Here is a 17,900-nt window from a genome sequence, read left to right as displayed (position 1 = left end):
ACCACAAAAGATTAGCCCAGTTAGACCACAGATGTAATTTCAGGGGAAATGAATTTCAGAAAAAGAGGCTGCTACAGAGTTTCACCACTGTGGACCGCTGAGCTGGATGAGCACATGCTTCTCAGACGGGACAACACTGAAGCCACGTGCTAGGAAGAACAAAGGCTCTAAACTTAAGGCAAATGACTGAAACAGACACATTCGTATTTGGTGGACACTGTTCTTAGAAACCTGCTGGCAAAATATGTCCAGTAGAAAACAGGTTGCAATAAAATATCCTATCCATTTTTATGAATACCACATATATATATATATATTAAGCAATGAAACAAACCAAAATCGAAAAAACAATGAAACAAAATCCAACCAAATTGTCACACAAACTAAGCATACTGAACCACTTCCATTGAAATCTCCTTTATGATTTTCATTGAAAATCTGACCTTTTGGGGTTACTATATCACATCTCATAATAAAGTGTGAATCTTTTTTTTTTTTCCTGTCTGGCAGTCATTCAGTGCTGAAGTAAAAGCAAGCCTTCTATAATCAAAATATTTCATATTTTCCTTGATGTTTTATTGTCCTTGAGGTATACAGTTTTAAAGCTGCTTCCCTAGACGTAACTAATTGTGTCAGTGTTAGGACTGTTCAATATTATGGGCAAAGTTCCTATCGTCATTTCACTGCCTGGAATGAGGAAAGCAGAATCTTTTTTTTTTTTTTTTTTTTTTTTTACTTCAAGAAAGATTTTTGTTTGACTTCATATGCTCAGGTGTCTCTGGGGAACATCAGGGGTTTCTTCCAAGAAAAAGCACCATCTGTGTTGTTTGAGCACACATGGCATTTGACAATGATGTTTTTTCTGTTTTACTACAAACTCAAAAGCTCTATGCAAATCTTAATAGAAACAAAGGCAGAAGGGGGAAGGGGGAAGAAACCCACCAAATACACCAAGTAATTTACCAGCAATCCAAAAGCTTGCTCATTTGTGGGACAATTTCTATTATAAATGTATATGCAGTAGAGCATAAAAACATGAGCACATTCCCCGCCAAAGTAAAAGGCACCACAAATCTTCTGTATAAAGACAATGGAAAGCAATGTTTATACATTGGTTCTCTCACCCCTTTGAGATCTGTATGTTCTTCCTTCTTATATTATGTTAACATTCATTATGTTCTGTGCAAGTCAGAAAGCTCTGGACAAAACATTTCATTTTCTTTTCCCGGGGTACCAAGTTAGGAGTATACCCAATCTAGGATAGCAAGTGATTAGTATGATCTGGGGCTGCCACAATAGTCACATTAGAGGCTTGATAATTTGAGCCATGTAAATCACTCTGAATGTGAACATAATGTCACATTCAGGCAATTTTACTACAGTCAGTTTCCTGACCAGTGTACATAGGAAACCACGGCAGCATTCATATTTATAGCTGACTGCTGCACCCAAGACAGTGGTTCAAAATTCCCATTCTCAGATCTTCACTAACAACAAGATGCTACTGCCACTACACAGAAGAAAGCTAGACCAGCTGTTCTATAATGTTTCTGATGAAGGAATTACAGATACTTCAAGAATTGTCATGTGACTGTGCATATAGCCTTAAGATAGATTTCCTCAAACGAGGAAAAATTCTGACTTCCTTTGCAGTGCTTCAATTGTTTGTTTAGAATAGAAAGATCTGGTCTCTATTCTTAACTGGGATTGGAGAGTGAATCCTTGTAGAAAAAGATGCTAACTGAGCTACAATCAGTCTGCCAGCTAATAGGGTACACTCTTTATTCTCCCTACAAACCAGGCAATAAGTTATTATTTCATTAGTAACTTACCTTGCTTGACTTGTGATCTACATTAAAAGTTGCAATTGCATCTTCAGTTTTTTTCCTGCCAGATTTAGTTATAACATATTCAGCTAGCCTATTAGCTAAATAGGTTTTTCCTGTGCCGCTGGGTCCCGAAAGAATAATTCTGCGATGCTCCATCAGTAAATTAAAGTACCGCTGGGTAATTGGCTTAGGAATTAATGTGTCAAACACAAAACTGTCCAAACTGTTTTCTTCCACTCCTGGGAAAGAAAGAAAGAAAGAAAGAAAGAAAAGAAAAACGGCTTGTCTTCATCCATGCTGAGTTAAGTACAGCTTTGGACCAGCATCTGATGACACAGGTGCCACACTTCAAGCAAGGTGAGATAGTTCCTAAACCAAACACCTGCCAACGGGTACATTAATGAAGAAATGCTAATACCCTTATGCAGGGCCAAAACATAAAACAGTGGCAGTGGCAGTGTGAGTAAATGGATGGGAGATAGCACATCAAAGTAAATGTGAAGAGAAGGCTCAGTGAGGCAAAGATGTGTGTTTCAGACACTACAGGCAACTGTGGTAAGACAAAAAAAGGTCAGTTTGACAGCTACAGGGGTTACCAGTTGTACATCCGTACATGGACAGTTCTGAAGGCCACTCTCCCCTCCAACTGCAAATCCCTACAGCTTTCAAACTGTTCAAATTTTTTGCTGAAGAATTCGGTAATACATGAATATTTTTCATCACGTCTCTGGGTTTTTTCCCATTTGTTTGCTTGCTCTTCTTTGTCCACAATTCAGAAATTTACACTCTGTTGCTGTAATGTGGCAGTCAAACAGAGGAGAAAGAAATTCATAGGTTTACCTCAAGATGTCCCTATGTCAGGTATTGTACAACATCATACTGAGAGTTTATGTGATAAACGTATCCTTGCACTGGACACAAAATACAGAAAGGTCAGGCTTTAGGAAAGTAAAAGAAGGTATGGAGGAAAGTGTTGAAGAGCTGTACAATTTCTGCAAAAATACTCTTTGGGTTTTACCTTTCAGGTTCACAGTGATGATGTTATTATCTCCAACCAGATATCCACAAGGCAGCAGTTCAGGCACTTCTAGGCTATGGGCTCTAATTACATCCCCTATACAATAGCTAGCAATGCAGTCAGAGCTTAAACCCAGGCTAGCAGCTGGATCCACTCGGAAAATGTATTCCTGAAATTATATAAAAATATAAGATAGAAAAGTGGATACAGTTATTGAATGAAAGCAGTATACCAAAGTATAGATGAATTCATTTGGAAAGGAGATTCTCACAGTCAAATTCAATAGAAACCACCTATTATCATTAAAAAAAGTACAGCAACATTAACAATAAAGGTTGATGGTGGTGTTAGCTATATAATAAAAAAAATAATGACTTGATAAGACATACTAAAACACATAGTCTTTTTCTTAACTGAGAAGGAACACTGAATTAATATTTGAGTTATGTTTTAAGTTTCTTACCTTAAAGAGACGTCTGATTACACCATCTAAAACATCCCATTTTGTTTTGCCGCTAACTCCAATTGATCCTATCAGATATGTATGTGATTTTTGATCCTGAAAAGACAGACTCTTTGTAAACTGGACTAAAACTGGTGGCAATTAATTGGTTATAAAGACTCATGAATTTCCCAGTAAAGAAAAGTAGTATTATTGGAATGCGTTTTTACAAGTTTGTTAATAGCGCATAGGTGATACTACTTTGGTACATATTTATCCAGGAGGAAATACAGTATCTTATTCTTCTCTAAGCTTTCATCAGTAATTATAAAGAGCTGAATGTAAATGAAAGTTGCACTGTATTTGTAATTTTTCTGCAATACAGAACATGAAAAAACAACGTTATTCCAAATTGATTACCCAGCAGCATACTCATAGTTTCACTCTAAGGGATATACAGCATATATCTAATTTATAACTACTTTTAAATGGAGCTAGCAAGTCCCAGAATGTCTAACTACTAATTAAACTGAGAACTGGTAATGTCTGAGCCACAACAAAGGCAGGAGGAAGACATATGACTTTAGTCTATGGAGAGAGCCAAACTGAACACAGACAACAGGGAAAAAGGCTGTTGCCTTTTGGACATTTATTCAGTTTCTGGCTGAAAATACTGAAAAGAGCTTAGTAACTGTAATGGAGAATATATCAGAGTAACAATTTTGTAACTGTTGGGTAACAAACCTACCTTGGATCGACTGTAACCCTTATTTATAGTGACTAAAATTTTCACACTATGGCCCTCTTTGTGGAGTGCTCCATCTGTGACATCGTCCAACAAAATATCTGCAATAAAAGAAGGAAAGAGATCTGACAAATCACATCAGTTATGTTCACCTCATCACTTCAACACTTGCTCAAAGGTTTTTTTGATTAAAAACAAAGGTTGCCATCACAACAACTTGCAATCATTATAATCTCTATTTATTCCCATTTTTCCTTTTCTGTGGGGGATGAAAAAGATGATTACAATTTGTCAATTTTTGAAGCAATATTAGGAGCATTAATCATGTAGAAATGAGTTGGGAAACCAGAAAGAAAGACATTTTTGCATTATAATTTTGCCTTTTCTTTCCTCCTTGGAAGTTGTTCAAAACCATTCATCTACAAAGAGATGTTGTTTAAAATCTAAATTGAGTTTATGTCTTTGGGCACTCACTATGCCCTTTAGAATGCTGTCAGGAGAAAAACAACAAATCATTGCAATGATATGTTTGCTGCTCCATTAAAACAGCATTTTAATTCATTTTTCTTGATTAGTTTCTTACCTTCTGTACACATGGCATGCATAAAACAATTTTCCCCCCTCAATACAGGCTTTAAAAGAGAATCCATTAGAAAATAATTTTTCATTCCTCCAGAACACATGACTGTATTTAGCCATTCCTCTAAAATAAGCTTTACTTTCTTGGAGGTAAGAAGCAATTCTGATCTGCACCGTGCTTCTGTTTCTAGCTCCTTAAATTCCTTAAATGAGAATCTGGAAGGATTTGTTATTGTTTAGTGAAGGCTAAGTCTGAAGCTTTATTGCAATGAACAAAATGGCTGTTCTTCTCTAGAAGTTCTGTCGGAGACTTTAATGTTAGAAATTTAACTATCAAATTCAGAGAGATTATGAATTTGCATTTTCTTCAGTAATCCATTACCATAAATCCTGCTTATTGCCATTATTATGACTGAACAAATGCGCTGACTTCTGTCATAACTTGCACAAAGTCCAATTTCCTTCAAATTAAAGAAGGTGTCAGTGAGATTCAATCACAGAAGTACTCGCTTGATGCTAAAGGAAATAAAACTTACCAATATGACCTCAGTGAATGTACTGTAAATAAGTAGGTCCTCATGTAAAATATTTGACAGTTTACTCCAAGACCTTGAAAACTGAGGTCTAGAAAGCAGATTCCACTGGTTTGTCTACCTATTTATTTTTAATGGATCAGATGAAGTGCATTTTGCTGTCAGCTTGACAAAATCAAATCTCTGCATATTTTGTTCTAGGCAGCCAGTTCTGTCCACTAACACCAAATGTTTCACTTCACTTGTTTGGCATTCTGGCATATATGATAAACCTTAAGAGCTTTTATAATGTCACAGTTCATCTGAGGGCAATTTAGAATATCTCTAAATGACCCGTAGGTAGCCTTTCAAATACAGTTTTCAGTAAGCCTTTAAGAACACGACAACATTTTTTGGCTAGAAAAATAAAATTACATTTGCTTCTGAGAGGTCTTGCTCACAGACACAATAAGCTGAGAAGATGCACCCAATGGGCCTAATTCTAGGAGTGTGCCAATTGCTACCTCCTGCTAGGACCCTGCTAGAATACCTAGCTATGCTATGGTGGCCCCAGAAACTTTTTGGTAGGACTTCAGGATGCTTTTCATGAGACATTGCAGAGAAAGTCCTGTACTGCTCATTGTTTTCTGTTTCTCTCTCTCACCTATGTGGAAGATATGGCCATATTCTTGGGAAAAGGCTTTGGAGATTTCCAGCTGACATTGGTTTCCTAGAAAATGCCATGGCATTTGTAATGTGAGGAGCAAAAGCTCTCATTACCCATCTTAGCTTAGTTCCCAACAGTATTCATCCCTTCATATCTCAGGGACTTTAGCTCAATAGTGCCTCAGAAACCCCACAGAACTTGGGAGGAAGATGTCACATTTCATAGCTCTCTGGCACAGCAATAAAACGACACCCTGGATGATCAAAAAGGCTGGATTCATAATCAAATGAAATCCTCCACTCCTCATTAGGCACTCTTATTCCTTTGATTTCTTACAACCAAAATTACTTTGCATGCTACAAAAAAATCTTAAACCAATAAGAGAAAATTATATAAAGCTTGTATTATGTTTTTTTTTTTTTCCTATATCTAGACAAAGTGAGAGCCAAGAGTCAAAGTGCTAATAGCTGCTATAATAAAAGAGTTCCTAAAATTAACCTTTTGGAAAAAAAAAAAAAAAAAAGAAAAGAAAAGAAAAGAAAAGAAAAGAAAAAATCTATTTATTTATTTATTTATTTATGTGTGCAAATGTGTGAGCAGGGAAAATAGACAAACTTCTCCTGTTTTTCACAACACTTCACTGTATATCATGGTCCAGTTTGATTTCATACATACTAAAAGCTAGGATTGAAAAAAAAAAATTAAAAAAATTGGCTGGAACGTAGATAAAAGTATATTGATTTTCATATCGAATTGATGCTAACCAGAAGAAATATTTAAATATCCATGTAATTAATGACTGGCAAGATAATATGTCTGGCTGCCAACCCAAATTACAGTCAGGCAGTTTGGCCCATTCCCAGCTGTAGACTTGCCTAGACTCTTTCTACAGTTATTAGCCACATTTTTATTGCTTCCAGAGTCTGCATTATTCTTTCTGTGGAGTCTATGCTAATGAATGCTGCTTTGCTTCTGCTGTGCTTCTGATTCTAATGTTAGAGACAACACTTCTGTTTCTTGGCTACATTATCAAAACAATTGTAGAAGGCTTATTGTCATAAAGTCTGTGGCATGGAAAATAATGAAATGTTAATGTTCAGGATGTACACCACAGTTCTGCTTGCTTTCTCTCATTCATAGAAGACAATGAGTACTTAATAAGGCCAGGCAGGATTTATCTCCTGAGATGAATGATGTTTTGGTCCAACATGGACTAGCTATCTATATCACATAAAGGAAGTGTAAAGGATAAAGCTAACTGAGACCACCTTGCTCAAGATACAAATGTGATGTTAAGGAAGACGACTGAAGAGATCCGTAAATAAACAAGGAAAGCTGCATGTACTATGCTCATATTTGTCCCATATGAACATGAGAATCTGTCCATACTGTTCTTTTTAGAAATTTCTGTCAACTTTATTCCTCATCTCCATTACTGAACGTCTATCTGATGTTCATATGAGTGATATGAGGCATTTTAATTTTCATGCATGCTTCTTAAGAAGTTGAAAACTAACAAATTATTATAAATTGATGAGTCATGCACGTGCTCATAATGTGATTACCTGATGTAACAGATTCAGTGATGTTTAAATTGTTCAGAGAAAGTCCTAGCGACTGCCGTGATGAAGAAGAGGATGTGCTACTTGACGACTCTGATGATGGCCGGGCAGGTTTTCCAGTATTTCCAGTCTCTGCTTTTAGACGATCATTTTCAGCTTTCAATATCTCAATTTCATTCTGCATTCAAAAGAAATCAACATGAAAGCACAGGAGGTTATTCTTTTAGAAAACCACTGACAGTGCTCTTTCTGGTGCCTGCTGTTCACCTGGAGGAGATAAGTGGCTCAGCAGTTTCATTACAGCGTGTAGCACTGTATCAGAATTATAAACTCAATGAGTGAAAGGTAGATTGTCCTTACAACTGAAATGGCAGGAAGAATCCTACAACACTGTTCTAGCTTTTGCCTTAAGATACATCATAAACATCACATTCTCCAAGATTCTGTATTTCTTAGTTGATCTTCAAGTACAGTGGAAATTTCCTCAGCTTCTCTCAGTTTTAAAAGCTATTTTTAATTGTCAAGTATCTTAAGCAAGTTATTAGCAAAATCTTAGATTTATCAATGCTTCTAAAGTAATGAAAATTATTACTGTCATCGAAGGTAACATTTTCTTCTTCACAGAGGAGAAACAAAATTAAAAACAAACAATTAGAAATTGATATTTTAACAATTTCATAATCTTCCTTGGTATCAGATAAGAGTTTTTGATCATTCAAACATGGAATTGGTCGTGCAACGTCCAGCAAACCCTCTCTGATGAAAATACACAGTGACAGATGAATCAGCACAACTAGGACATTTTCTTTTAACTATGTCCTCTGTGATGCTAAGTGATTACTAAATGTGCAATAATAAAGTGAAAACAGCCTGACAACACCTTGGTATCAGCTAGAGGTAGATTTCAGTCACATCAAAAAGCACAGCACAAAACAATGACTTATTCTCACAGACAGTTTTGCACATCAGATTTAATTCCAGATTCATTAACATTCTGCTAAGAGTCCTTTTATTTTATGAAGGCTGTTCAGCCACATTATACAATTAGATCATATAGAATATCAGCACAATATGCAACTGCTACAAAATAGAAAGATCTTATTGGCAAAGGTAAGGAAAAAGTGAAATGGAAGGGGTCAAAACAGAAAATTACTGACAGAAGGAAACAGATAAATGCACCATTTAGCCTTGGGTTTATATCAGGAACTGTGGTGAAACAAGTCACGTAACTTCAGTCTACTCCAGAAAGCTTCAGATTTTTGCGGTGCTTAGAATTCACATAGCATTCTTATATCTTCCTCACCAATCCTACACATCCCCTTCCCTAATCCCTAATCCCCACCCAATCTCCAATGTGACTGTCTGTCTGACTGGGAAAACTTGAGAAGAATTGGTGAGGACAAAGGGCAGCACCTGAAGTAGTTACCTCTGCCAAGTTTTGGTGAAATTAAAGCTTTGGAGCCATGAAACTACATTGAATCCCGCTCTTGCAGAGGTTCAACTTGTTTAGGCCATTATAACACAGCGTAAGATTGTGCCCTATCTGTGCGAATGTTGCGGATATTTCTGGACACTCAGATTGACTCTAGACAATTTTATGTGGGAGACAGAGCTGAGTTTCACAGAGCTCCATGCCACATTGAAGAATGCATCCATTCTTTCTGCATCCTCTCAGCCACATGAAAGGAAATGTCTTCTGAAATACTAATATGTGTTCAGGAAATATTTGGAGCGGTATCACAAGTAATAATATAGTGATATATAATATAACTGAGTGATGCTGGGTACAATAATCTAGTTCAATTTTACGTAGTTTGCTTCTGCAAGCCACGACTAGGTTAGAAATTAGACCTGGAGAGAATATATGCACATACTGCCCCATGGCTGAAGCATTTAAAGATCTATAGAAATCACTTCTTGATCTGCGTGTCTGTCATGCACCTTTCTTTCACCACATACAGGGTTTAGATAATGGATTTTCTCTTTTTCCACCACTCTTAGTCATTTTAACTGATGATATAAATGCTAGGGCTTCTACCATTGTAAGATGAACACTTCTTATCCTTTGGAAGCACTGTCAACCTGGTAGCTTGTTGCATATCAACACTTACCTGAAACAAAGCAAAGGAAATGCACCAAGCATACTTTCAGTGTGCACCCCTGTCATCACTTCAGCTACTGCACTGACCTGCATGCGGTTCATGGCCTCCCGAATCTGATCCAGATGATGTGCAGAGCTCAGGGCTTCAAGACGAATGTCCGTTAATTTTAGCTCTTTCTCTCTCAATTCACTCTTTAGCTGAAGAATAATTTCAGCCTCTGCCTCCGTGCACTCACAGATCCTACAAAGAAGCAGGTGACAGGCAGGAGATTAAAGGAAGATTCTCTCCCCAAACCAGCACCACTACTAAACATCAAAGTACAGAAAATGCTTGCTGCTGGTGAAACCCTATGAGTGAAGAGAAAATCTTATCAAAGAAATATGAAAAGGCTTAAACTGCAAATTAAAAAAGGAAAAAACCTCCTCCAGATGAAATGATCAGCTTGCTTTATACCTTTCTATTTTAGTTACATCACTATAGTGAAAAAATATAGTTGTTAAAAACTTCAGAAATCTCCTTTTCGCTGTGCATCACCTGTGCACCAAGCTTTAACTTGACTTTTCTGCATCTTTTCTTCAATATAAAGGTTATGATTTTTCTTAGTAGTAATAGTAAGAACTGAAGTACGCCGATCAAACTGTGTTACTGACATTGATTATCTTTAAGGCACAAGCAGTTTTCTTCTGTTTTGAACAGACATTGTCCTGTTATTCAGATTTTAATCCATATTGGTTTTAATTTATACATTTGCCTATAGTTTTGGAAACCTGCAGTGTCTAAATTAAAAGGTGTTGTTCCTTATAAAGCTTATTTTCTCCCCTTTGAATACAGAATTAGAAGTAGTCACCATGTGATTACTTTTTGTATTAATTTTAAGGCAAGAAACCATTATATTATGAGAAAAGATAAAAACATGACCAGATGAGGCATTCAGCAACTCTTCAAGTCTCGTTTCAGATTATTTGGTATCTATGTATTTATCAGACCCAGATCCATTACATAACAGAACCAGTACAAAATGGAACACTGAATTTTGGACCCACTGTTATACTATGCAATCTTTTCAGCCAGTTCACCAAATGTTATTCATTTCTTATTACTGACACTATAAACAGTTAATATTTGCAGAACACTTTAAATATAAAACACATTTTATAATGATAAGTATTATTATTATTATTATTGTAATTATTACTACTAAGAATACAAACAGGGAACAGAGGTCAAATTTAAGGCCAAATGCATGCAAATGCATTTTGGTAGAGAAGATGCAGCACTTTTCAGGTCAGCAGCTGGGTACACAACTCCATGCCCCACACTCAGTTTTACCGGGATCTATGCTTGTAGACCACGTGACCATTTTGCCTTTTCTTTGGTGCCCAGCCTAGAGACGACCTGCACACACATGTATTGGACAGATGCAATTGGAAGAAAGTAAAGTCAACGTTTTAGAACAAGAGACTAAGATCAAGAAAAAGTGTAAAGAAACTATAAGAAAATGGAAGATGATGAAGTTCATTGGAAATAAAAAAAAATATGGCAAACTGAAGAAGAAAAAGGAAGTACATTATTCCCAACATGAACAAATATTTTAAATGTGAACAAAATTTTTAAAAAAAGCAAATACTAGGATTTTTTTCTCCAGATATTATGACACAGTTCTTGGTTTGGAGTGCCCATACCTACACCAACAAACTGAGAGATGAAATTTTATTTAAACGCATATTTTAGCCCATACAATAACTTTGACAGCTGGGAAGTCACATAAATATTTTTTCACTGTTTTCTTTCGGGCCTTTTTTTCAGTACATTATAAGAAGGAGTAGAAAGAAAACACCTTGCCAAGCTTCTTCAAAGTAGATAAAAACTCAGCAGAAAGCCTGGCTATGGTACTAGAAAAATCAGGAAGATGCTGTCTATTCCATTAGCAGAATGGAAACAGAATGTAGAAAACAATTTCTTTTTGCAGTTCTTCAACATGCAGCTCCTACATCCATAAAATTCAAGAAGATGTTCAGGTTTTAATAAAAGGGAAAAAAATAAAATAAAAGTCAGCATTCCTGAGCAGTCACAGAAAAAAAAAAAGGGCAAAATTCTGATCTGCAGAGAAAGATTTTAAATGTTTATAGATAATCTCAAGTTGTTTTCTCTCTTTTGGCACTTGCAGGATTTTTAAATCATGAGGTTATTTTAGGCAAAAGGAATCAAGTTGTGATCTTAAGGCAGCAACTGCTGACAATTATGAAAGACAATAGAATTTTAAACAGTGCAATGGAAAAAAGAGTCTTGCAAAGAAAGTAACACTGTCAATAGAAGGAAGATAGAAGGAAATTAATTAATTTAAAGAAATATGTTTTATGTGAAAAAAAAAGGAACTTCTTATATACTGTGTAGAAAGATCAAAATAATAATAAAAAAAAAAATTGATTTGAAAGATTGGTGTCCAGAAATGTTACAGAGGAAGAACCAGAGTTTAGGAAGACAAGGCTCAGACCATAAGCAATCATGGGAAGAACTTGGGATAAAAAGTTAGACGTGTAGTATTGCTCTTGATAAATCCAAGTGATCGGGACATCTAGACAGCAAGTCAAAGAAATACAGTTCAAAGGAAAAGAAAAGGTTATGAAAGCAGATCTGCGAATCACGAATAGATAATTTTTGAAGAACAGTGTTCTGTTTAACTTCAAGCATTTTCTATTAAGGCTTTTACTAGTGACTTTAAAGTTGATAGCAAATCAGACTGAAGGGTACCAAATGTAGAAATTATTCCCCAAATACACACATATACCTGAAACCATAAAAGTGTGAGCTGCACATAAAATGCCTAATAAAACTAGACACCTAGATGAGTTATTCTTTAATAGGCTGCATGGAATGCGTGAAATGAAAAACATTTATTGCGGAGCAGTTTCTTTTATGCAAATATTTGCTGCCTAAACCTAGTAATAAAAATCCTTACAGTATATCAAAAGTTGATCATAAAAAGGTGCATACCTAACACAGGGAAACTAAACTTCAGCAGTCAGTCACAAGAAGAGAATTCCCTGCATGGTCTAAGGAGGAGTAGTTCTGAATTGATCTTCCTCAGAACAAAAAAAGGAAGGCTAATGGCAATTGTATATGCTTGCGAGAGTGTTCAGTGAGGCTGATGTTAGAAAAAATTAAGACTGAATTTAAAGGTATTAGGAAAAAACATCAAACAGGGAGGAGAATATGAATAGGAACTGAGTTTTCCATTAAGAGCGCACTGAAAATAAAAATGATGACAAGTACACAATGGTTTCACAATGAAGAAATGAGATGGCTTCTTCTGATTGATGATTTGTTCTAGGCCCTGACAGAGTAAACATATTGATCTGAATAACATTCAAAGGTAAAGTCCTGCAAAAAAAAAAAAAAAGAAAAAGAAAAAGAAGCGGAAAAAACAGGGGAAATTGATTAAAAAAGATATAAATTAGAAGTTGCATAGTAGAGAAAGTAAGAACAGAAAGGATGAACATACTGTAAAAATTCACAGCTGTCAGGAAAATGACATTTTATTAGTATACTATGAAGCAGGGCAACTGCAGTGTTTGGCCTTTACTAAATGGATATGACCAAGTTGTTATTGGTATAGGAAGCATAAACTTTATTGGTATAGCATAAACGTTATTGGTATAGGAAGCATAAACTTTTGGGGCATTCATTTGTGAAGAGATTTGTGCTGCTAGATGATTTGGGAAAAAAAAAACTGTGAAGGGAAGAGAGAATATTCTATGAAGAAGCTCCTGGAAAATAAGTGCTTAAATGGAGTGAACCTGGAAAATGGATGAAGTGAGGGTTTAAAAGATCATGGAAGTTCACAATGGCTTCTGATTTGCATCTGGACACTTCAATGAGGTCTACAGTTCATACCATTTGGGAAGAAGGGTTTGTTGAGGGAGAGACTTACGCGGAAGCCGACTGTGACGGTTTCATTGATGTTGCCCCGCACTCTCCTGAGTTGTGGGGCAATTTGGGCGATGAAGGAAGAGAGGAGTCTGTTTGTTCTTCGATGTCAGAGTGGGAAGAGGGAGGCTTGGTGGATTTCTTCTTTCCAAAGGCCTGTTTGAAAGAGCTTCTTAGCTGGAAAATAAACACAGAGCAAGATTATATCCTTCATCCCAGCAATATGCATGCAAGTCATGTTTTGAAGAGTTAGTTTGCAGATGCCATCCTAGCTACTGCCTGAGGTCAGTATACAGAAGCAAGGTATTAACATATGCAACACGGTATCTCTAAAAACATGATACAGTGTTTGTTTTTCATTTATTAATCCAGCACAGCGCAAACATAAGTCTTTGGAAAAGATGCAGGACTGAGTGGTGCAGATCTGGGAGAGAGGGGTGCTCATTTAAAGCCAGTAGACCCCAGAGGAATCCCATTCCCATGGCATTCCCCTCCAGGGATGGCTTTAAATAACCACTTCACATCTAGGTACAGGCAGATCCTGGTGTTCCTAAATGCTGAAATCAAATACAAGCCCAATTTATTAAGTTCGCCAATTGACTAAAATTTGAATGGTCAAACGATTCCAATGCTATGATTTGGGTCACAAACAAGAAGACTTAAGCTGGGACACAAGATTTGCTTTGTTGAACTGCTAAGAAGAATGTTAGCTGAAAGGTATCTACACTGTGCTGCCGTTTCCCTTACAATAGTCAGATCTCTGAATATACAAGCATTGCGTTTTTTCTTTAGAAGCTTTGCTGGTATTGAAAAGGGACAGAATAGCCAAAGAGCCATTTATTTCTGGAGCCAAGATGAGAACAGTTTTGTTTGCATTGAATTGTAACTAGTCCATTCTTTGATACCTTTGTCTAAATACAGAAATTGACAATCTTAGAAGAAACATGTTTCTTTATTTTTTTTATTTTCAGAAAGTTTTTCTGATTGAAAATTGCATAAAACACAATGGCAAACATCTGCAAAAAAAACTAAAAGGTACTCAAACATTTTATTTTCATGACGTAATTGGGGAGTGTGACCACTGAACACAGAAACATTAAGTATTTTTCTATTTTTCAGATCATGAAATCTAATGAGAAAGAAATGGATTTTGGCTACACTCCCCCTTTCTAGAGTCTAAACTTTGCGATTAAAATGAATAAAGAGAAACTGAGAAGACAAACAAGATAATCTGTTTTTAGAAGGTATAAAAGCCTACTGCCAAAATAAATAGCAATCATGCCAAGATAGGGTTCTTTATAGATGCATGCCAAATTTTCCATGGTACATATTCACCTCACTTCCTCTAGAGTTCACCTTGCAGAAACATGAAAGAGTGTGGAATTACAAATCAAGGGAATGAAGGCTGATCAGTACTTTAAAACAAATGATTACTTAAGGTAATACTTCTAGAGTAACAAAAACATACTTTCTGATTATTAATTGAAAATATTTGATTAAATCCTTAGTACCATGTGGTATTTGTGTGTTCCTGTGGGGAAGTATCTTACTTTTTTAAAACACCATACTAATTTTACATGATAATTCTTAACAGATTTCAACTCCCTTCATTGCTGGAAAATGTATGAGTCAAGTTTTTGAATCAAATTCTTACTGAAGAAAAATTAAGTGGGATTTGAACGTGGCCCAAATATATTTTAGGTCACTACATATTTTAAGGTCATTTCCAGTTTTTATTATTAATGTATATATTTTAAATTATCTGCTTATTCAAATAATTCCCCATTAGTATTCAACAATTTTGAATAGCAGCGTCACAGTACGTATCAGAAGTGAATTGCTTTGCATCCGTCTGGCCCAACATGAACACTGTAGACAAAATGGGCCAACTATGCTACACTGCAAAGGAAATGACATAGCAGATAAAAGATGGATTTAGACCTGTTGGGCACTTACCCAGTTTTTCTTTTTCTTTTTTTTGGAGTCAGCATCATTACCACTGCCAATGCTTGAGTGGCTTGTCGCACTATTGATGCTGGAAACACTTTCTGAAGAATGCTGTCGTCTAATACGTAAATCTAAACAAAAAAATAATAATTAAACAGAATAAGAATTGGAGGTTACTAAAATGAAGGGTGAGGCCTCTGAGTTACAATTTCTTAAAAGTTTCTAATAACTGTAATTTAATCACTGGAATATATTCTTGAAGAATATACTCATTAATACCATTAATATTAATACCTTTAATACCAAAGGATATTACTTTTAGGTTATTTTTTACTTCCAAGAAGTTAGCTTTGCTAACTTGTGTTTCATTCAATGAAATTATCTCAGGACAGACATCTATATAAATATCTAAATATCTAAATAATGACCTTCTTAAGCAAAGATCAATGGTGCTCTCAAAAATGAATGCTGCCATGATTTATTTTTTTCTTCAAGTGATTACTTTGCTACTGCTCATCAACACACACCTCTGATGTATATATCACATAACTTCTGCCAAACCACTTGACAAATTAATTGAGAATCTGGAAATTAAAATGCCTGCTTTCGCAACTTGTAAAGAGATCGACCAGTTGTTGTCAGTCTGTCTCTTAATGATTACAACAATTTGCAGAGCTACATCTCATACTGGATTTCCAAGGTATGACAAAGTTTTGCTTTAAGAATTCACTGGTGTATTGGGAGTACTTCAATATACAACTGCAGTAACATGTTTAACTCTTGACCTCTCCTGACAGGCCATGCCTGGCCACCCAGTTCTGAGATGACAAGGTTACCAGAACTCTTCAGCACAGAGGAAATACAGGTAAGGTTTCCAGCCATGAAAATACCACAAGTATGCCTACAACTCACATCAGAATGTGTTTGCCTTCCAACAGAGCCCCCAGAACAACAGGAAAGTAGTGATCAGCCTTTTTTATTAACTTTTTTTTTTTTTTTTTTTTTTTCCCCTGAGAGAAACTCTGTATTTATTTTAATAGTGACACAAACATACCTTTGTGGGTGTGATCAGGGCCATTCAGGGCTCCTTGAATAGCAGCTTGTGCAGCAGAATTCTGGGCTTTCAGCATTTCAATGGTTTCCCGTAGCTCTATAAGCTCAGACTCCTATGGGAAGAGAAACAAGAGCTGGAAATACATGGCACAAGAACAATATTTATCAAAGCCAAGAAAAGTGACAAGATCAAACTGCAGTACCTAAGACTGCCTGGATGAACACAAGGATGACACAAATTTCAAGTAGAATCCTTCCAATGATACCAAATTAAACTAATGTATAATTGTGTATTTTTTCTACGCAATGTGTTCATGTTATCCCTAGGGAGAAGAAAATATTTAAATATAAAATTTGATCTAAAAAGAGTCTTGGTTGAATACTCATTATAAAGTGAAGAAAAAGACAAAAACTTTATTGCCAAGAGGCAATAAAACCATTTGGATTATATCTGTCAGAATGAGAAGCTACTCTTTAATGGCTGAAACTCAATCTAAATTTGTTTACTTTTCAATAAAATTTAAAAAGTAAGAAATAATTCAATTACAACAACAACAACAACAACAATAATAATAATACTCTGTTTAACAGGGACTGTCTTGTAATTAAAAGTGAAATTACTTCAGTGCAGGAAGTTCTGTACTGAAAAGCAGAGTCAATTTTAATTTGAAAAAAACAGCTTTTTATACTGACATGTTAAACCTCTCCTTCCGGCCCTTATTTATGTAATGAAGATCAAAGGAATTTAATCCCAACAGCAGAAGGAATATTCCAAATCTTAGGAGGAACAAGCTTGCTTATGAGATTATTTGTTTCAAAGTCAGTATTTAATCTCTTTTGGAAAGAAAATCTTTGAGGGAAATTATATTTTGTAAAAAGTTGATTTTTAAATAAATCTTTTTGTTTATTTAATAATTTTGCTTTTAAAAAATAAACAGAACAATTTCAATATTTACTATCCAGTTCACAATGCCTCTTGCAATGTTTTATCTGTTGGTTCTCAATTAGATTGCAAAATTTTATATTATACATAAGTACACTGACTCTAGAGGTGAGAAGCAGTTCACTGCTGTACAGTTCCTTTCAGAGCTTGGCTCACTGAGGCCCCTTCATTTATAGGAGACTAGCCCACTAAGGGGAGATAACAGTTAGAAAAGTTCAATACTGGAAGGTGCTAAGCACCCTCCTAATCTTCAACTGGGGACAAAGCCTCGCATTAAATTTATTAAGCAACCAGGTTCTCATTTATTCCCCAAAGTCACAACAGCACATGGAAAATCAAGACTGTTTCTAAGTGAACAGGCATACCTAACCTGGATTAACAATGAATGGAGGCATTTTGACCTGCCTAGAGCCCTGCCCTTCTCATATTGCTCTCATTCAGACAAAGTTGTCAGGCTGGGCTATGACTGGTCTTCATTACAGGATCTTTCAGTATGGATTAATCCTAGAAATGCATCTATTTAATTAAAGTCTGGAAGCAAAGATTTTATCTTCAAGCTATTCTGTGATACTGT

General features: G+C 35.8%; 1 protein-coding gene across 14 annotated transcripts in view; it reads right to left on the bottom strand.

Annotated features, from left to right (window-relative positions):
- Positions 1-17,900, bottom strand: part of NAV3 (neuron navigator 3) — a 492,511-nt gene that overhangs the window by 9,907 nt on the left and 464,704 nt on the right. For 11 of the 14 annotated variants that reach the window (XM_015857110.2, XM_015857027.2, XM_015857035.2 and 8 more), the window contains 10 exons: positions 16,385-16,496; positions 15,340-15,461; positions 14,719-14,739; positions 13,388-13,560; positions 9,543-9,696; positions 7,358-7,532; positions 4,038-4,135; positions 3,311-3,406; positions 2,848-3,016; positions 1,833-2,068 (listed from right to left, as the gene is read on the bottom strand). In XM_015857110.2, coding sequence (XP_015712596.1) covers positions 1,833-2,068; positions 2,848-3,016; positions 3,311-3,406; positions 4,038-4,135; positions 7,358-7,532; positions 9,543-9,696; positions 13,388-13,560; positions 14,719-14,739; positions 15,340-15,461; positions 16,385-16,496 — 1,356 coding nt within the window. Of the gene's footprint in view, positions 1-709; positions 1,256-1,832; positions 2,069-2,847; positions 3,017-3,310; positions 3,407-4,037; positions 4,136-7,357; positions 7,533-9,542; positions 9,697-13,387; positions 13,561-14,718; positions 14,740-15,339; positions 15,462-16,384; positions 16,497-17,900 lie in introns of those variants that run through there. The other 3 variants (XM_015857055.2, XM_032443681.1, XM_032443702.1) reach the window with 2 other exon arrangements.

Source organism: Coturnix japonica, chromosome 1, assembly GCF_001577835.2.
Source record: "Coturnix japonica isolate 7356 chromosome 1, Coturnix japonica 2.1, whole genome shotgun sequence".
NCBI lineage: Eukaryota > Metazoa > Chordata > Aves > Galliformes > Phasianidae > Coturnix > Coturnix japonica.
Note: the sequence above shows the minus strand (reverse complement) of the source record. Positions and strands in the feature narration are given on the sequence as shown.